This window comes from Streptopelia decaocto (genome assembly GCF_964273445.1).
Source record: "Streptopelia decaocto genome assembly, chromosome: 19".
Taxonomy (NCBI): domain Eukaryota; kingdom Metazoa; phylum Chordata; class Aves; order Columbiformes; family Columbidae; genus Streptopelia; species Streptopelia decaocto.
In genome coordinates, this window is record NC_138674.1 from 1,561,382 (window position 1) to 1,581,577 (window position 20,196).

Sequence of the window (20,196 nt, forward strand, 5' to 3'; positions counted from 1 at the left end):
TGGGCATGGAGGGTTCCCCCCTAAACCCTGGGGACACGGAGCTGTCACCAGCTCCAGCTGCAGAGCAGGGGGGGGACATGGGGATGGGGATGTAGGGACACAGGGATGTGGAGACATAGAAACACAGGGACATATGGACACAGGTATGGAGATATGGGGATGCAGGCCAGGCCCTGACATATCCATCCCCCCCACAAAGTGTTCTGTGACCCCCGGGGGTGTCCCCTGTCACAAACCCTCCAGGTCACTGTGCTGCCCCCCTCCCCCGCCCCGAACCTGGAGTCCCCACATGGCACTGGGGACCCTGGAGACTGGCACATGGTGGCACATCCCACACAGGGATGATGGGGGGGCCTCTCCTACTGCATCACGGGGGCGTGGCCTTGATCGGTCACGCCCATTCGTCACCAGGGGCGGAGCCTCCTCGGCTCCCCGAGCAGCTCCGCCCCACCCCCTGGGACCCTATAGACCACATAGGGCCCCACACAGCCCCTATAGATCCCTATGGACCCTTATGGACAGTATAGACTCCTACTGACCCACATAGGTGCCTATACAGCCCTATCCACTATCTGGCAGCCCCATTGCCCCCCAGGGATCACTATCTGGCAGCCCTATTGCCCCCCAAGACTCACTATCTGGCAGCCCTATTGCCCCCATAGCTCAATATCTGGCAGCCCCATAGCCCACCACAGACACCATGGGACATCATAGACACTGTGGGCACCACAGCTGGTGTCCGCATGTCCTGGTGTCCTCATGTCCCCAGTCTCCCCATGTCCCAGTGTCCTCATGCACTGGTGTCCCCATGTCCCCATGTCCTGGTGTCCCCATATCCTGGTGTCCCAGTGTCCCCACGTCCTGGTGTCCCCATGAGCCTTGGGGGGCTATGGGGCTGCCAGATAGTGAGCCTTGAGGGACTTTGGGGCTGCCAAATAGTGAGCCTTGGGGGGCAATGGGGCTGCCAAATAGTGAGCCTTAGGGGGCTATGGGGCTGCCAGATAGTGAGCTATAGGGGGCAATGGGGCTGCCAAATAGTGAGCCTTGGGGGGCTATGGGGCTGCCAGATAGTGAGCTATAGGGGGCAATGGGGCTGCCAAATAGTGAGCCTTGGGGGGCTATGGGGCTGCCAGATAGTGAGCTATAGGGGGCAATGGGGCTGCCAAATAGTGAGCCTTGGGGGGCTATGGGGCTGCCAAATAGTGAGCCTTGTAGGGCAATGGGGCTGCCAGGTAGTGAGCTATAGGGGGCAATGGGGCTGCCAGATAGTGAGCCTTGGGGGGCAATGGGGCTGCCAAATAGTGAGCCTTGGGGGTCTATGGGGCTGCCAGATAGTGAGCTATAGGGGTCTCAGGATGTTATAGGGTTGCTCTTGGGGTGCTATAGTGTTGGTCTCGGGGTGCTACAGGCTCTGAACTTGAGTGCTATAGGGTCTGATCCTGGGGTGCTATAGGGTTGGTCTCGGGGTGCCATAGGGTCTGAACTTGGGGTGCTACTCCCGGTACACAGGGGTGCCAATGCCAGCACACCCCATGTCCCCCTCCAGCACTGGGGACGGGGGTGGCACTCACAGGGGTCCCGCAGCACCGGGGAGGATGGGGGGGCTCTGGGGGTACCGGGGATCTGGGGTGATACCTGAGGCTGAGTGATACCGGTGAGTATTGGGGCCAACACTGGGGAATCAGGGGGGTCCCGGGGGTCTGGGGGCAGCCCCGGGGGCCATCCCGGGGGTGGTATCGCTGTTCTGGGGGCGATCCCGAGGCTCTGGGGGGTGATACTGGGGGTGATGCCGGTGGGCGGTACCGGGGGCGATCCCGAGGATCTGGGGGCGATGCCGGGGGCGGTACCGGGGGTGGTGCGGGGGCGGTCCCGGGGTCCCCGGGGGGCGGTATCGTAGGAAACGCCGGGGCAGCCCCTCGGTGCGGTGCCGGGACCGGTGCCGGGGCGGTCCCGGGGCGGAGCCGATCCCGATCCCGGTGCCGGTGCCGGTGGCGGGGCGCGGGGGCGGCCGGAGCGGGGCAGCGGCGGAGCTGGGGGCATGGCGGGCCTGGGCGCCCCGGAGCCGGGCAGCGGCCCCGGTCCCGGCCCCGTCCCGGCCACCCGGGTGGAGGTGACGGTGTCCTGCAGGTACCGGGGCTGCGGCGGCGGGGAGCGGGGGGCGCCAGGGGCTGTGCGGCGCTGGGGATGCACCGGGGAGCGGGAGGCAGCCAGCGCTGTAGGATACTGGGAGAACGGGGAGCACTGGGGGGCACTGGGGGAGCAGGGGGCGGTTGGTGTTTTGGGATACCGGGAGGCACTGGGAGAGCGGGGGGAGCACGGGGGGGTGGCGGGTACTGGGAACACTCAGCGGTGTGGGGCACTGGGAGGTGCTGGAGAGTCAGGGGTACTGCAGGTGTGGGGTGCTGGATGCTACGGGAGAGTGGGGAGCTCTGGGGGGGATGTGGGGGGCACTGGGAGAGCAGAGGGCGATGGGGAGGGGTGCGGGTACCGGGGGAGGCGGGGAAACAGGGGTGCGGGGCCCTGGGGGGCTCTAGGGACGGGGGGTGCACGAATTGGGGATTGGGTGGGGGTCCGGGGGTGCCAGGCTGCCCCCCCGCGTCCCCCACCAGGGGGATCCTGCCCCCCAGGAGCGTTGTCAGCCCAGGGGGACTGGGGAGGACACACACGGTGCTGGGACCTGTCGCTGTGGGGCTGGGGAGCGAAACGAGGCGCTGGGAGGGGAGAAATGCCAACGACCCCCACTCCGGGGGCGACAAGGAACGTCCTGCCCCCCCGGTCCCCTCCGCACCCCCTCTCTGCAAGCTGGGGGCCCACCGGCTCGGGATGCTGGGGTGTCCCTGGTCCCCCAGCCCCCTTGGGTGCCCCCCGGCCGTGCTGGGTACCCCGTGCCCCCGCCTCGGCTGCAGCGGGTGCCCCCCAGCCGTGCCCCCCCCCGGCCGCGCTGCCTGCGGCCGCTCCGACCTATTTTCCTGCCGCTGCACCGGGGACCGGAGAGAGTCCCGGCGGGCGGAGCTGCGGGGGGGGACGGGGACGGGGTGTCCCCCCCGCGGCCCTGGGCACCCCAACACATCCCTGTGCACCCCAACACAGCGCGGGCTGACGCAGCCATGCGCACCCTGACACGTCCCTGTGCACCCCCTGACATGCAACAGGGAGCACATGCAGCCGCGCGCACCCCGACACACGGCTGGGCACCCCAAAACACAGCAGGGAGCGCACACGGGCGTGCAACACCCTGACACACGGCACAGCACACACAGAGCTGGACACGGCTGTGCACACCAACACAGGGCTGTGCACACCAGCACACAGCCCTGCACACCAACACACGCCTGTGTACACCAGCACACACAGCCATGCGCACCCTGACACACAACTGTGCGCAACAACACACCGTCATATGCACCCTGACACATGGTCATGCACACCAACACATGGCTGTGCACACTAGCACACAGCACACACAGCCATGCACACCCTGACACACGGTTGTGCACACCAACACATGGCTGTGCACACCAGCACACAGCACGCACAGCCGTGCACACCCTGACACACGGTTGTGCACACCAACACATGGCTGTGCACACCAGCACACAGCACACACAGCCATGCACACCCTGACACACGGTTGTGCACACCAACACATGGCTGTGCACACCAGCACACAGCACACACAGCCATGCACACCCTGACACACGGTTGTGCACACCAACACATGGCTGTGCACACCAGCACACAGCACGCACAGCCGTGCACACCCTGACACACGGTTGTGCACACCCTGACACACGGTTGTGCACACCAACATATGGCTGTGTACACCAGCACACAGCACACACAGCCATGCACACCCTGACACACGGTTGTGCACACCCTGACACACAGTCATGCACACCAACACATGGCTGTGTACACCAGCACACAGCACACCTGGCCGTGCACACCCTGACACGCGGTTGTGCACACCCTGACCCATGGTTGTGCACACCAACACATGGCTGTGCACACCAGCACACAGCACGCACAGCCGTGCACACAACCACACACAGCATGGTGTGCACCACACTCACCCAGCCGTGTGCTCACACTCATACACACAGTCACACTCACCCTGTGCCGTGTCCCACTGTCCCGTGTGTGCCGTGTCCCACTGTCCCGTGTGTGCCGTGTCCCACTGTCCCATGTCCCCGCAGGCAGCTCCTGGACAAGGACACCTTCTCCAAGTCCGACCCACGTGAGTAGGGGCTGGGGGGTCAAGGGTCTCAGGGGCTGTCGGGGGTCGGGGGGCTCAGGGGGTGTCGGTGCTGGGGGTGTCCGTCCCCTGACCCGTGTCCCCCCACAGTCTGTGTGCTGTACACCCAGCGCCCCGGCTGCCGGCAGTGGCGGGAGGTGAGTGCCCGGACGGACGGACGGACAGATGGACCGTTGAGTGGTTGGGGGAGCGGCGGATCCCTCCTGCCCCCACCCCCCTGCTGGGTGCCCTGTAATTAGCTGCTGCTTAATTGAGGGGCCGTGATGAGCGGGCGGGGGCCGGGCAGGACACGGTGCCAGCCCCGTGCGATGACAAAGGGGCACCTGGTCCCGCCGTGCCTGGCCCGCGTGTCCCCTCCCGCCCCCACGTCACCTCGTGTCCCACATGTCCCCTGGTGTCCCCATCCCTCACTCCATCCCCCCTTTGGTCTTCATCTGTCCCTGTGTCCCCATCTCTAAGTCTCCATGTTCCCATATCCGTGTCCCTGCATCTCTATGTTCCTACGCCACCACGTCCTTGTGTCCCCATACCCATGTCCCCCCGGTGTCCCCATGTCCCCTCGTTGTCCCCGTGTCCCCAGTTCGGCCGGACTGAGGTCATCGACAACACCCTGAACCCCGACTTTCTGCGCAAGTTCGTCCTCGACTATTTCTTTGAGGAGAAGCAGAACCTCCGCTTCGACCTGTGAGTGTCCCCGCTGTCCCCTCGGTGTCACCTCCCCAGCCCCTGCGGTGGCTCAGGCTGTGCCAGGGGGGTGCTGGTCTCTGTCCCTGTCCCGGCTGTGTCCTCGTCACTATCGTATCCCCTGCTCTGTCCCCAGGTATGATGTGGACTCCAAGAGCCCCGACCTCTCCAAACACGTAAGCTGGGGGGTTTGTCACCGCTCCCCCGGCACCGCTGGGACAGGGCTGGTGACACGGTGGCTCCGCAGGATTTCCTGGGCCAGGCCTTCTGCACCCTGGGCGAGATCGTGGGCTCTGCCGGCAGCCGCCTGGAGAAGCCCCTGACGTGAGCCCCCCCCCCGTGCCTCAGTTTCCGGGGGGGCCTGTGCTGGGCTGGCTGCCCGGTGTCCCCATGTCCCCCCCAGCACGGGCAAGGCGCCCAGGTCCTTATCCGTGTGTTGGGGACAGAGACCAGACCCTGGTGACAGCAGCCCAGGCGCTGGGATGGGGCTCCTATGTCCTCCCCCCAGCCCCTGCCTCAGTTTCCCCATGGTGGGGGGGGTCTGCTTTTTTGGGGGGTGTCCCCTCCGTCACCCCTCCCCGTGTGTCCCAGCAGGATGGGGACGGTCACCACGCACGCGCGGGGCAGGAGACCCGCTCCGGCCGTCTCCAACGGGTGAGTGTGGGGGTCCCCAGCCCTGGGGGGGACACACACCCCCCCGGTCACCGTGTGTGTCCCTCCCGGCAGCGGCATCCCCGGGAAGAAGTGCGGCACCATCATCCTCCTCGCCGAGGAGCTGGGCAACTGCCGGGTGAGCTCCGGGCGGGGGGACAGGTTGGGGACACCCCAGTGCTGTGCTTGGGGGGGCTGAGACCCCCGCTGGGGCCTTTCTCGCCTTGGGGTGAGGAAGATGCAGCTCAGGCTGAGCTGTCCCCCGGTGTGTCCCATGGGTTCCTCAGCCCCCCCAGGCTCCTGCAGCCGCGCTGTCCCCTGGGGGGGTCCCTGGGGGGTCCCTGGGAGGGTGTGGGGTGGTGACACCCCTGTCCCCCCCCGCAGGACGTGGCCACGCTGCAGTTCTGCGCCAACAAGCTGGACAAGAAGGATTTTTTCGGCAAATCTGACCCCTTCATGGTCTTTTACCGCAGCAACGAGGACGGGACGTGAGCGATATCCCGCCCCCCCAAAATGCAGTGACACCACCTCCATCACAGCGGGGGGACACAGCCCTGGCCATGGGACACCTTGGGGACTTTTGGTGTCCCCACGGGGCTGGGCTGGTTTTGGGGAGGTGGGGGGTCTCTAAAAACATCACCTGTGGGGTGATGGGGTGTGGGGGGTTTGTCATCAGCGGGGTGACCCCCTTGTCCCCACCAGCTTCACCATCTGCCACAAGACGGAGGTGGTGCGCAACACGCTGAACCCGGTGTGGCAGGCGTTCGCCATCCCGGTGCGCGCCCTCTGCAACGGCGACCACGACCGGTGAGCGCCGTGTCCCCCCGGGTCCCCAATGTGTCCCCCGGGTCCCCACTCCGCACCCTCTTCCTCAGTCTCCGTGCCCGAGCCTCCAGCGCCCCGCGCTGCATGCCTCAGTTTACCCGTCTGGGTAACGGGGCTCCAGCTGCATCACGGAGCCACCCCTGAGCGGGGGGTGGGTGTGTGTCCCCCTCCAAGCTGGTGTCACCAGCTGCGGGTCCTGGCAAACCCAGCTTGGCGGTGGCACCGCGTCGCCGGCTTGGCCCCGTGTCGGACGTTGCTGTGGCAACGGGGGATAAAAATAGGGATAAAAATATCCCGCTGGAAAAGGCTGAGGAGGAGGAGGAAGGAGGAAAAGGCCCCACGGAGGCGTCAAAACAAACCCAGGGGGTCCCATGGTGCCCCCCGGGGTGGGGGGTTTGGGCTGCCGGGTGGTGGCTGTGACCCCCCCTTGCCTTGCAGAGCCATCAAGGTGGAGGTGTACGACTGGGACCGCGATGGCAGGTGAGCTGGGGGGGTGGTGGCTTTGGGGACCCCCCTGTCACCCCAGCCGGCGGTGACACCCCCTCACCGCGCAGCCACGACTTCATCGGGGAGTTCACCACCAGCTACCGGGAGCTGGCGCGGGGACAGAGCCAGTTCAACGTCTACGAGGTGACACCAGAGAGCGGGGACCATGGGGGGGTCCAGCTGCACCCTTGGGTGTCACAGTCCCTGTGCCGCACCCCTGAGCATCACAGTCCCCAGGTCCCCACGCTGCACCCCCAGGGTGTCACGGTCCCGCGTCCCAGGGTCCCCACGCTGCACCCATGGGTGTCGTGGTCCCCAGGGTGCCTCAGGGTGCCCCTGTCCTGCACCCCTGGGTGCCACAGTCCCCTGCGCTGGACCCCGGGGTGTTCCCCCCCAGGGTGCCCCTCTGCACCCCAGGGTGCCCCATGGGGAGCAGTTCCCATCCGCCCCCCAGGTGGTGAACCCCAGGAAGAAGATGAAGAAGAAGAAATACCTGAACTCGGGGACGGTGAGGACGGGGGGACGAGGGGAGGGGACACGGGGGGGGGGGGGGCACGGCCGCTGTCCCCGCTCAGCCCCCTGTCCCGGCAGGTGACACTGCTGTCCTTCGCCGTGGAGTCCGAGCACACCTTCCTGGACTACATCAGGGGCGGGTGAGCCAGGGGGACGCGGCGCTGGGCGTCCCCAGCACCCCCAGCAGCGCCCTTGGGTGCGGGGATGAAACCTCAGCACAGGGACATTTGGGGTGCTCGGAGTTTTGGGGCGGGGAGATGCATCCAGTCCGGTCTGTGGGCTGAGGGCTGGCTGGGGAGGGGGCTGCACTGCCCCCCCATGTCCCTAACGCCACTTTCCCCCATGTCCCTAACGCCACTTTCCCCCATGTCCCTAATGCCACTTTCCCCCTCTCAGGACCCAAATCAACTTCACGGTGGCCATCGACTTCACCGCGTCCAACGGTGAGCGCGGGGCTGTGCCCCCTCCCGGTGTTATTTACTGAGGCGGGGGGTCATTAAACCGCAGCGGGGGGGTGCTGGGGCCCGGCTGACCCCCGTGTCCCCAGGGAACCCCTCGCAGTCCACCTCGCTGCACTACCTGAGCCCGTACCAGCTGAACGCGTACGCCATGGCGCTCACCGCTGTGGGCGAGATCATCCAGGACTACGACAGCGACAAGATGTTCCCGGCGCTCGGCTTCGGCGCCAAGATCCCGCCCGACGGCCGCGTGTCCCACGAGTTCCCGCTGGTGAGGACCCGTCCCCGGGGGTGGGGACGGCGGGGTCGGGGACACGGCGGCGTTGTCACCGTCCTCGCCCGGCAGAACGGGGACGCGGCCAACCCGGCGTGCAGCGGCATCGCGGGCGTGCTGGAGGCGTATCACCGCAGCCTGCGCAGCGTGCAGCTCTACGGACCCACCAACTTCGCCCCCGTCGTCAACCACGTCGCCCGGTAAGGGGGTCCCAGCGCCCTCGGGTGGGGTCTCGCGCCCACCCCGGTGTCACTCGCGGGGTGTCCCCCCCCCAGGTCGGCGGCGGAGGTGCTGGATGGGTCGCAGTACTTCGTGCTGCTCATCATCACCGACGGCGTCATCTCGGACATGGCGCAGACCAAGGAGGCCATCGTCAACGTGAGTCCTGGGGTGCCCCGGGTATCAGGGTGCGGGGACCAGCCGGGTTTGGGGGGTGCTGAGCCATCCGGGGTGCAACACCCCACGATGGGTGCAGGAAGCAGATGGAGATGTGGGGTGTCTAGAGATGTCGGGGTGCAAGAACCAGCAGGTACTTGGGGTACTGTGAGTTGTTTGGGTGCAATTACCAGGTGGGGACCCCCAGGATATCAGGGTGCCCTGGCCAGATGGGGCTTGGGGTGCCCCGGACAGGGCGTTTGGCGGCAAAACACTAAATTTGGTGCCTTTTTCCCTCCTCAGGCTGCCAAGCTCCCCATGTCCATCATCATCGTGGGGGTCGGCCAGGCCGAGTTTGACGGTAAGGCTGGGCCTAAACTGGGGAGCAAACCCTCTGATGGTGCTGGGGGGGGTCCCCGTGTCCCCCCTCCCAACCTGGCTCAGCAGCCCCTGTGTCCCTGGGGGGCGGCTTGGGGGGGCACAGGGGAAATACAAACTGAGTTTGTGGGGGCTCAGCGGGGTTCGCTGTGAGCTGCCATGTGTGGCTGTGAGCAGAGGCTGAATGAGCCCCCCACGGTGTATTTGGGGGGGACATGGGCAGCCCCCCCGCCCAGCAGCCAGCTGCTCTGCCACCGGGCAGCAGTGAAGCCAAATTAAAGCTCCCCCAGTAATTAGCAGTGATGAATCACCCCGCTCCCCTGCCCGCACGTCCCTGCCCACACGTCCCTGCCCGCAGCTGCCGGGGCGGGGGGGCTGCCAGGTGGGGCTGGGGGGGTCAAAGGGGCCCCTGACCCTCCCTTGTCCCCCCCAGCCATGGTGGAGCTGGACGGTGACGACATCCGCGTCTCATCCCGCGGGAAGGTGGCCGAGAGGGACATCGTGCAGGTACAAACCCCCCCTGCAGGGATTGGGGACCCCCCGGTATGGGGGTGGCACAGCGGGGTGTCCTGGGGACCCCAAATCTGCCCCATTGCACCTGGGGGCCAGGGACTGGTCCTGGGATGGGGGGACGATGAGAAGGGACATTGTGGGGGCACTGGGATATTGGGGGGACATTGGGAGCTTTGGGGGGGCACTGAGCCATGCAGGAGGGCACTGGGCCATGGAGGGGATGTGCTGGGATATGGAGGGTCTGCACTGGGACATTTGGGGGTGGACACTGGGGCTTGGGATGCACCTGGATGTGGGGGTGCACTGGGACGGGGCGGGGTGGGGGGTGTACTGGAACATGGTGGTAAACTGGGATTTGGGGACACACTGGGACATCAGGAATAGGGGAGGGGACACCAGGATGTGGGACGTGGGGACACAACAGGCTACACTGGCCACAGGGAACCGGGGTCTGCCTCCCACCCCCCCAGAATCCCACCGTCCCCTCTTGTCCCCCAGTTCGTCCCCTTCCGGGACTACGTGGAGGGGGCGTCCAGCGCGGGGCTGAGCATGGCCCGGCTGGCCCGGGACGTCCTGGCCGAGATCCCCGACCAGCTCATCTCCTACATGAAGGCCCGAGGGATCAAACCCCAGCCTGCAACCCCCAGCCCTGACCCCCCCGGCCCCCCTGTGCCCCCCCAGCCCTGACCCCCCCGCTCCGTCACCCCCTGTCCCCAGGTTTGGGTGTTTGTCTGAACCCCCCCCCTTTCCTTGCTCCAGGGGTAAGTGGTAACAGGTCCCTGTGCCCAAGGGGGGACATGGGCCCTGGGTGGGGGGGGTTTCCCTCCTGACCTCCAAAATCACATTTTTGGGGTCCCCTCTGGTGGCCCTGGTGACATTTGGATCGTGCTCATCCCGTCCCCAGCCCTGGGGGTGACACATGATCCGCCCCCCCCCATCCTGCAACAAGTGCCGGCTGCTCCCAGGGGGGTCCCAGGTCCCTTTTTGTGTCCCCCCACCCTTCACTTTTGTATTTGCATGGACCGTGTGTCCCCCCCGTCCCGTGTGTGTCTGCTGTGGGTTTGTATCAAGTGGCCTTAAACCAGAATAAATTATAGTCTTTTTAATTGTCTAATTACCACCCCCCTCACTCACCCCAGGTCCCCTCCAGCATCGCCCTTGCAAGGGGTGACCCCCCCACATCCGTGTCCCCCCCCGACACAGACCAGGGCACACAGGGTCCGTTTCGGCTTTATTTCTAAGAACCCAAATATTGCAAATATACAGAAAAATACCCAAGTTCTCACACATCCAGGTTTATTTACAGGACTCTGCGCTGGCCTCACCCCCCCACAGCCAGGCCGGGGGGGGCGCAGGGCTATGGCTTTTCCTTGGGGGGTCACGCTGTCCCTGTCCCCACCCCTGTCCCCAGGGGGGACGCTGAAGCACATGCAGGAGGTGCTGGGGCCCCCCCTGCCCCCCCACCCCACCGAGCTGGGGGGAGCAGCACAGTCGTTGGGGCAAGAGCAGGAGCCGTGAGTCACGACAGCTCGGCCATGTCGCGATAGCGGGGGGGGCAAGGGGCTAGGGGGGGTCAGCACCCCAATAACCTGCTGCTTCCCCCCCCACTGCACCCCATCCCACTGCACCCCATCACCCAGCTGGGGGCGGTCACATAAAGCCCCCCCCCTCCCCCAGCTGACGGGGGGGCTGTTATGGGATGCATCCACCCCCCCCAAAAGTGGGGATTTCCAGTGTACGGAGACTGTACCAGTGCTGGGACCAGAACCTGGTGGGGGGAACTGGGCGGGGGGCAAAGGACCAACCCCACTTCGGGGGGGGGCTGCTCTGGCCCCCCCCATCCTGCCTGCACCTCCACCGGCGGAGGGAGCCGGGGCTGAGCCCCCCCAGCCCCTGGTTAAAGAGCTTCAAGCTTTAATTCATTATTGCTGCATTTCCCTCGGCCAAAGCCAGTCCGGGGGGGGGAGCGGGGGGCAGAGCTGGGGGCTGCCCCACAGCCATGGGGACACCCCCCGAGCTGGGGGGCTGGGGGGGCCTGGCAGCTCCTATTGCTTTGCAGAAGAAACAGGTGGGGGGGTGGGAGCTACAGGCAAGTCTGGCTCCTGTCCCCCCGAACCCCCCCGGCAGCAGTGACACCTTAGAGCTTGTCCCCACCCCCCAGGGATGATGCTGCCATCGGGGGGGGGGCTCCGTCATCCTTAAAGTAAAACACCCCAGAAAAGGGAAAAATAAAAGCCCATAAAAGCTGCCCCCCCTGCGCTGGAAGGAAATATTGAAGTGGAGTTAAGTTAAACCCCTATGTCACCCCCCAGCAGCAAAGAGCCCGCGGGCGGGGGGTCCTGCCTGTGCGGGGGGGCTGCAGCAGCGTGACGGGGTCCCCGGTGTCCCCAGCGTCGTCCCCGCGGTGCCGCTACTCCAGGAGGTCCTGGGGAGAGACGGGACCGTCACCCCCCGCTGTCCCCCGGTGTGTCCCCAACCTGCCCCCCCAGAACCGACCCTGGCGGGGGGCAGGACCCCCCCATGCTCACCTCGTCAGAGTCGTCGTGGTAGCCGCCCTTGGTGGCCGTGGGGACAGGGTCCAGCGTGTCCAGCCCGTCCCCACCGGTGGCCTCGGCGTGTTGGCGCAGCACTGAGTATCGATGGACCAGGAACCTGCCGGGGGGGGGACAGGGATGTCACCGCGCTGCCTGCACCCCCACAAGTGTCCCCCCCGGCCAGGGACATGCTCAGCCTGCGAGAGCAGAGCCAGGTGCAGGGACAGGCAGTGTCACCCCAGGGACGGGCAGTGTCACCCAGGGACGGGCAGTGTCACCCCAGGGACGGGCAGTGTCACCCCTGTGTCCCACGGTGACAGTGGGGGGGGCTCAGCTCCTCACCTGCCCCCGCAGACGTATTTCTTGACGATGAGGACTCCGGCCACCACGGTGACAAGCAGCACGGCCACCACGGCCAGGATGATGGGGGTGGAGCTGGGGGACGCTGCCTGTGGGGACAGGAGGACGAGTCCAGAGCCGGGGGACACCAGTGTCCCCCAGAACACAACCAGCACCCCGGGGGACAAAAGCCAAGTGTGGCTGCAGGATTTAGGGACGGTCCTGCCCGTCGCAGCAGCAGTTTACAGGCGAGAGGTGGCCCGATGTCCCAGCTGTCACCGTGCCTGGGCGGTGTCCCCGTCACCTACCAGCTGGCCGGGGTTGAGGAAGTTGCTGGTGCATTTCTTCTTCATGTCCGTCTCCTCCCGGCTCGGGCTCTCCCCTCCCGAACATTTGTCCCCGGGGATTTTCCGGTACCTGCAGACCGGGAGGTGACACTCGGTGACCCCACAGCCTCCCAGGGCCCGTCAGCCCCGACCCCAGGCCAGGAGGGTTTGTCCCCACCGGAGGCGGGGTGAAGGATTCCCGGGGGATTTGGGGGATTCCGCCCACTCTCTCCCTGTCCCTGGAAGAGTTTCATCCCTGGCCAAAGGATTCCGGGGGGGTTTGGGTTTTTTCCCCCCGTTTCCAGCCCTACCCGCTGGTTTTGAGCAGCTCCCGGCGGCCGTAGAGGCAGAACTCCAGGTCGTGTCCCTTCAGCTCCGGCTGCTCCACGCACACAGACTGATTCTCTGGGCGGTAGTAGCCGAAATCACTGCGGGAAGAAGGGAAAAGCAGCTGAGCCCCCGCTTGGGGACCTGGGAGGGGTGACATGTGGCCCCCAAATGGGGACAGAAGCCAGGGGATGGTCCTACCAGAGGAAATCCTCCAGCGTGCAGGGGCAGACGGACGGCTGCTTGGTGACGGTGTACTCGCGGCCGTTCTGGCACACAGAGGACTTGCGGAGGCGGCGGTACTGCTCCTTGTAGCCCAGGATGCAGCCGTCGCTGGGGTCGCTGGGATCGCTGGAGTGCGCCAGCCAGATGGTGTAGTCCTTGTCCTCGCCTGCGAGGGACGGGGGCGGCACCGAGGGGACACCCTGTCACACTGTCCCCATGGCACCTCTGCTCGTGTCGCCCACACTGAGCTCTGGGGGCAAGAGCGGCGCCCAGCCACACCTGTCGCCAGTCCTGGCTGTCCCCAGCCCAGCCCCGGCTGTTCCCAGCCATTCTTGTCCCCAGCCCTTGTCCCCAGGCCAGTCCTCGCTGTCCCCAGATTAACCGTGACTGTCCCCAGCCCCGGTTGTCCCAATGCCAGCCCTGCTGTCCCCAGGCACTCACAGGTCCTGCTGAGCAGCTGGCTGAAGTCGATGGTGTACGACACCCACTTTCGGGAGAGGAAGCTCCCGCGGAAGCCCCAGACGCTGACGGTCATGGAGCGGGCGCCCGGCTCGGACGCCAGCCCCGTGAAGAAGATGGGCTCGGGGGAGAACACGTACCGGTACCAGCACTGCCCCTCGTCCGTCGAGAACCTGCCGGGGTCGTCATCAGCACCCCCCAAAACCAGCCAGGGGCCCATCATGGCATCATTTTGGTTGGAAAAGCCCCTCAAGATTGAGTGCACCCGTTCCCCACCCCGGCACTGCCCCATGTCCTGAGAACCTCGTGTCCGTCTGTCCAGCCCTCCAGGGATGGTGACTCCAGCACTGCCCTGGGCAGCCTGTTCCAATGCCCCACAGCCCTTTGGGGAAGAAATTGTTCCTAAATCCAACCTCAACCTCCCCTGGCGCCACTTGAGGCCGTTTCCTCTGGTCCTGGCGCTTGTTCCTGGGGAGCAGAGCCCGACCCCCCTGGCTCCAAGCTCCTTTCAGGCAGTTCAGAGATCAGAAGGTCTCCCCTCAGCTCCTGTTCTCCAGCTGAACCCCCAGGTCCCTCAGCCGCTCCCATCACACTTGTGCTCCTGCCCCTCACCAGCATCCCGTCCCCCCTTTCCCTGGGGACCCCCCAAAACCCAGCCAGCCCCCCGGGCAGCAACAGGACCCCACACGTACTCGATGACGTTGACGGGCTGGCTGCTGTGCTCGATGGCCACGATGAGCCCCCCCGAGTCCAGGATGGCGTAATGGTGCGGCCCCTCCAGCATCCGCGCCCACGTGTAGCCCCCGTCGTCCGAGATGTAAACATCGGGGCTCATCACCGAGATGGCCCCCCCGACGCTGCCTGGTGCAGGGAGACAGCGGGAGTTGGGGGGGGTCACACACGTGGAAATGGGGGCTCCCCGTGGCCGCCACCCGCCCCGGGGGGGCTCGGTACCGTGAGCGATGACGATGCCGACGGCGTTGGGCTCGGAGAGCGGCGCCATGGGGACGTTGAGCTTCTGCGAGATGCTGTAGGACGCGTGGATGTGGAGGCTGCACTGCAGGAGCGACGGGGGGGTTCACCCGTTAACCCCAGCGGGTGCTGGGGGGCTCCCCAAGGACCCCCCAGCCCGCTCAGGGCTCGCTGTGGGGTGACCCACAGCCCAGGGCCAGCCCCACGGCAGTGGGACGTCCCCGGGGTCGGGGGACAGACCCACCTCGTCTTTACTCCTGGCCGTGGAGTCGCAGGTGGTGTTTTTGGGTTTGCGCAGCGGGACCCACTCCCCACCGCGGTCAAAAGTGATGACGGACTGGATGGAGTTGTCTGCGGGGAGGAGGAGGAGGGAGGAGGAAGAGAGAGGAAAAGAGGGGAGGAAAAGAGGGGGGAAGAGGAAGAACAGAAGTCAATGGGATCAGGATGCCCAGCACATCCTCACCCCCCTGCACAGGGGTCACTCTCCCCTCCAGCCCCCCCCAAAACCCAGATCCCAGCCCTGGGGAGGTGTCACCCCAGGTTTTCTTGGGGGGGTGACAGTGACACAGCCGCCGACCTTCGGAGAGGACGCTGGTGATGTAGATGCCGCGCAGGGAGGTGACGTTGGTGAAGTCGGTCTCCCCGCCCGTGGTGGTGTAGAGGTGCCGCTCCAAGGACTTGGAGTAGACGATGCCGCGGTCGTCGGAGGTGTAGATGGTGCCAAAACCCGTGTCTGCAGAGGGACACGGGGACAGCGGTGAGGGGGACGGGGGGCCTGCTCCCCCGGGGCCACCAGCGCACCCCCCAGGGTGTTTTGGAGAGACAAAAAACAATCCCGAACGCCACAAAACGGCCCCAGCGCAGTCACGGTCCCCATGTGCTGCTGCTTCCAGTTGCGTCCCCAGCGCCGCGGTGTCCCCGTCCCTGTCCCACTCACCGCCCGGCTCGTCCACGTGCATGAACACCAGGTCGTCGTTCGCGGCCAGGATGGAATAGAACTGCTCGTGCCCGACGGAGGGGAGCTGCGCCATGTTCCACGTCTCGCCCTGGTCCAGGGAGACGTGGATGCGCCGCGTGGTGCCCTGGGGAAGCAAAGCATCAGCATCCTCATCTTCATCCTCATCTTCATCCTCCTCGCCGCGGGGGGAAGGGGACACCAAGCACCTTTTCTGTCATGACGGAGGCGAAAAGAAAACGTCCTCCCAACCCGAAGGAATAGATCTTGGTGCCGATGACCTTGAAGGTTTTGCCGAAGTCGGAGGTTTTCTTCAACTCCAGTAACCCCAGATCAGCTTCTTAAGAAGAAGAGACAATGAATTAACGAGCCCTGGAACCGTGTGTCCCCCCCAAAAGTGATGTGAACCCCGAAACCATGACTCAAAACGCCAGGTGTACTTACTGCAGGAGTTGTTCAGGTAGGTGGTGAAGAAGATGGTGTCGTTTGCACCCCTGGGCAAGAGAAAGGGGGGGAAAACACCTGAAAATGGGTTCATCCCATTGCTCTGAGGGGTTTGGGTGGCTCAGGCTGCAATCAGCCCCCCCAAATCATTTCCCCCCGCCCAAAAAAGCAGGCAGCCACTCACCACTTGGCCAGGCAGACGGCTTTGTGGATCTCCTCCCATTTCTCCCCAAAATCCCTGGAGACCCAGAGCCCGTTCTGCAAGAGCCCACAGGTCGGTTACAGCCGAACACCCCCCCACAACACCCCCCCTTGAAACCCCTGTCCCAAACCATGTCCCCCACCCCGTCACGGGGTCACAAGCCCCCTCCAAACCCCTGTCCCCAGGTGTGTCCCCCACGCTGCCGTGGGGTCACACGCATCCCCAGGCATGGGGATGGAACCCAGGACACGCGACCACGATCCAGCTGGTCCCTGGGGACACACGAGAAGCCCCAGCCAGCCCCGGGGGTCCCATCCTGCCGCCGCTGTACCTCGGTGCTGAGCGCCAGCAGGCAGTCGGCGCTGCGGGGGTGGTAGGTGATCTGCACCAGCGGGTGAAACGGCAAATCCGTCTGCACAAAATTCTTGGCAAAGTCGGACGAGCGGAAGATGCGGCCGCCGCGGCTGCCGCCCGAGACGTCGCCCGTCAGGATGACCTGGGCGGGGGGAAACAGGGGGGGGCTCCAGAAAAACCACCAGGCTGGGGTGGGGGGGAGACGCTGCCGGGGGGTCCTGCCCCCTCCCTCCTACCTTGCCCGAGTTCTCGGGGCCGATGGCCATGCCGAACTCGGTGCGGATGAAGGTGTTGTTGAGCAGGCCGGTGATGTCTGTGAAGGTTTTCCCGTAGTCCTCGCTGGGAGGGAGGGAGGGGTGGGTGTGGGGGGGCTGCTCCCAGCCCACCCCCCCGCTGCGGGACGGACCCCCCGGTGCCGCCCGCGGGGTCCCGGGAGGGGACGCTCACCTGCGGTAGAGCTTGGACTGCCCGAAGCTCATGATCACCAGCGGCACCTGGAACGTCGTCAGGACGAGGATGACCTGGGGGGGACAGGGGGACACGCAGGGTCACACCTGAGCGCAGAGACCCCCCCGTGTCACTCCCAAGGGAGAGGAGCTGTCCCCTCCTCCTGTCCCCCCCCCTCCATCCCAGCCAGGGCTTCAGGTCCCACCGGCCCCGCAGCCCCTCGGGCACAGGGTGGGGACGCTGCTGTGCCCCCCAGAGGGATCCAGAGCCACTTTGGGGGAACAGCCCCCCCTGTACTTACCCCTGTGCTGTCACCCACCCAGGACAGTGACACAGAACCACTGAGGTCATCGAAGACGCACTGTGAGGGGAGAGGTGGCAGATGTACATTTATACCCGCGGGGGACAGTCACTGGACCCCCCCAGCGGGGCAGCCCCATGGCCACCCTCTCCCAGGGGACACTGGAGTCCCTGCGCCCCCCCCTGCCACCCCCCAGCGGGGTGACACTACCCTGTCCCCATGCACAAGGGTCCCCTCTGTGCCATGTACCCCCCTGTGCCCCCAGAGCCCACGCCCTGTGGGATTGTGACCCCTCGGTGACACTGGGGGACACTGGTTTGGACTGGAGGGGCCGGATGAGAGTGGGCAGTGGGGTGGGGGCAGCTGGGGACACTTTGGGCAGCTGGGGACAGAGCGAGGTGGCACGGAGGGGACAGGGGGGCCTGCGGTGTCACCCCGTCCCGCGAAAAAGAGGGAAAAAGGGAAAAGAAATGTAAAATGAGTGCAGAACCAGCTGGGGAACTGGTCAAACTGGGCTGGCGAGGCCACTGTCACCGCGCGGCAACCGGCCGGGCCGGCAGAGCCGGTGACACCCAGCATCCCCGGGGTCAGGATTCCCCCGCCACGTCCGTCTGTCTGTCCCTCTGCCCTGTCTGGAGTCTGTGTGTCTGTCCAGCGGGGTCTAGGGGGTGGGGGCTGCTGTCGGACTGGTGTGTGTCTGTCTGTCTGTCTGTCCCTGCTCGTGGAGCCCGTCCTGCCGCAGCAGGTGTCTCTGCGGGTACATGCACGGCAGCGTCTGTCTGTCTGTCTGCCCTGTCCTGCCCCCGCTGGCACAGGGAGAGCATGGTCTGTCTGTCTGTCCGGTCTGTTCGTCCGTCCGTCCCAGGGGATGTAGGGGGACTGTCTGTCCGTCCGTCCCGCCCCCACGAGAAGTCACCTGCCCGCGCCAGGCCCTGCCAGGACTCGGGGCGGGTCAGTGTCTGTCTGTCTGTCCGTCCAGCCCATAAGGCTGGGGCTGGGGCGGGGCAGGGGTGTGTGTCCGCCTGCCCCAGCCATGGAGGGAGGGACAGAGCGTCCCCGGTGCTGCCGGTAGCTCCCCGCTCCCCCGGCCCGGTGCCGCCCAGGGCTGTCTGTCCCTGTGTCCGTCCGTCCCGGCTCACCTGGTGCGTGTTGTTGCCGAGGGCGGCCGGGACCCCGCGCAGGCCGCCGCAGGCCTCGCCGCCCGCCGCCGCCGCCAGCCCGCCGCCGCGGGGGGTCCGGGCCCGGGCCCGGTGCCGCAGCCCCAGCGCCGCCCCCGCCGCCCCCAGCGCCAGCGCCAGCGCCACCGCCAGCCCCGCCGCCCCGCGCGGCCCCATGGCGACTCCGGCCGCCGCCGCCGCCCCGCGCCCCGGCCCGCCGTCGCCCGCCCCCCGCCTCCCATTGGCAGCCGCCACCCCGCGCCACGCCCTCCCGCCGCGCCCCCTCGTTGTGGTTGGCTGTGGGAGATGTCGCTCTGGGGCGCGCCACGCCCCCCTGGATGTTCGCCCCGCCCCGCGCCTTCTCATTAGCGTCTTTATTTGTCAATCACAACCCGTCTCCTCTTCTGATTGGCCGATAGCGCTTGCACGATGGGTGAGAGCCCACCCTCTCCCGTTTGACCTCGGGTTTTAATCTACCTAGCAACAACCCTCTGATTGGCATCGCGGCGAGGTGTGGGGCGACAGAGCAATTTTTTGATTGGCCAGAGCGACAGGTAGCCGGGGGCGCGCCAGGCCCACCCGCGGCCCATTCACAAGGTGCAGCCGCCCACGTGTCCGTGGACCCCAGTCCCAGCCAGACGCGGAACCCCCGGAAAGGTGCTCCGGGGGGCCTGGGGGACCACCAGCGGAAGCGCAAGGCCAGGAAAGTCTGGGGCTGGTTGTGGGGCTCAGCGCCTGGTTTTGGGGGTGCACAGCTGGCAGGGGACAGGGTCGGTCGTGTGTGTGTCCCCACCCCGGGGCTGGCACCCCCGGTTTCCCTGCGGCTGGTACAAGCAGAGCCGAGTGTTGTCGCGCCCGGTGACAGTTTCACCCTTGCACAAGCACACTGGAGCACAGCCCTGCCCTCCCCGGGGAGCGCTGGTGCAATCCACGGAGCAACAAACACCCCTGGCAGCCCCCCCGGGAAGGGCTCTGCACCCCCAGTGCTGCAAAATCCCCCTCAGCCCAGGGCAGGGGGTTGTGGAGAGGGGGACCCCACAGAGTGAGGGTTAAACCTCCCACGAGCCCGGAGCGAGAGCCTCACCCAGATTTGCTCACCCTCCTGGCCCTTGTTCCTTCTCCTTTGCAAACACAGAACTTTCATCGCACTGCTGTGTCATCCTTCCACCTCCCCCAAAAATAACAGACAATCTACAAGTCTGACATGTGAAAGACAAGAAAAGACAAGCTGCCTGGTGGCATCGCTCAGGTAACTCCAGACAGCGAGCAAAGGGACAGACACCAAACATAGGGGTGGGGGGAGCACCCCGGGCTCCGTCACCCTCACCCCGCCTCGCGTTGGAGCCTGTTGTCCGTTTGGAAAGAGCTCAGGCTCTGCCCTTGCCAAGACGGATCAGATAAGGAGCACAAAGCCTCGATTTTCACCCACAGAGGAGCCGCTCTCATGTGATGCTGCCACCAGCAAACCATGTGACGAGGGCAGGGCATAAAGGACCATTTTCTGTTGGGTGAATTCGCTTTTTGTGTTTCCTGGGACACAAACAACCCCAGCAGGAGCAGCACGTCCCGGAGCAGCAGGGTTTGTTGTGGGGCGGGCGGTTTACAACAGCTGGGACGCCCCTCGCTCTCCCACCCCAAGGAGAAGAGAACATGACCCAGCTTGGAGATGATGCAAAGCTTTGAAGTACGTTAAGGGCGAAGCTGATAACAGCCCCAGTTTCACTCACAGGGTGGTTTGATGA

General features: G+C 65.8%; 2 protein-coding genes across 3 annotated transcripts; one reads left to right on the forward strand and one right to left on the reverse strand.

Moving 5' to 3' along the window:
- Positions 1-2,038: 2,038 nt before the first annotated feature.
- On the forward strand, positions 2,039-10,099 carry CPNE5 (copine 5; the record flags this gene model as incomplete). Its single annotated transcript, XM_082069211.1, has 21 exons — positions 2,039-2,127; positions 4,197-4,237; positions 4,346-4,392; positions 4,836-4,939; positions 5,076-5,115; positions 5,187-5,263; positions 5,534-5,593; positions 5,666-5,729; positions 5,975-6,078; positions 6,293-6,397; positions 6,854-6,895; positions 6,970-7,045; positions 7,356-7,409; positions 7,493-7,554; positions 7,811-7,857; positions 7,962-8,143; positions 8,219-8,346; positions 8,422-8,524; positions 8,825-8,882; positions 9,333-9,406; positions 9,911-10,099. The coding sequence occupies 21 exons, from the start codon at positions 2,039-2,041 to the stop codon at positions 10,097-10,099; spliced, it is 1,746 nt and encodes a 581-aa protein (XP_081925337.1).
- A 533-nt stretch (positions 10,100-10,632) lies between these two features.
- On the reverse strand, positions 10,633-18,585 carry SORT1 (sortilin 1). 2 transcript variants are annotated; one of them, XM_082069250.1, is made up of 20 exons: positions 18,437-18,585; positions 17,298-17,357; positions 16,997-17,070; positions 16,786-16,888; positions 16,527-16,691; positions 16,178-16,251; positions 15,994-16,043; positions 15,759-15,889; positions 15,532-15,676; positions 15,172-15,327; positions 14,839-14,945; positions 14,577-14,679; positions 14,315-14,483; positions 13,605-13,795; positions 13,140-13,329; positions 12,923-13,039; positions 12,594-12,702; positions 12,289-12,395; positions 11,941-12,064; positions 10,633-11,837 (listed from the first exon to the last, which is right to left on the reverse strand). In XM_082069250.1, exons 3-20 carry the CDS (start codon positions 17,026-17,028, stop codon positions 11,823-11,825), a joined length of 2,088 nt encoding a protein of 695 aa, XP_081925376.1. In that variant the 5' UTR covers positions 17,029-17,070; positions 17,298-17,357; positions 18,437-18,585; the 3' UTR covers positions 10,633-11,822. The 2 variants fall into 2 exon arrangements, with proteins under 2 accessions (XP_081925376.1, XP_081925377.1); XM_082069251.1 differs by having other exon boundaries at positions 15,759-15,886; positions 18,437-18,508.
- Positions 18,586-20,196: the final 1,611 nt, after the last annotated feature.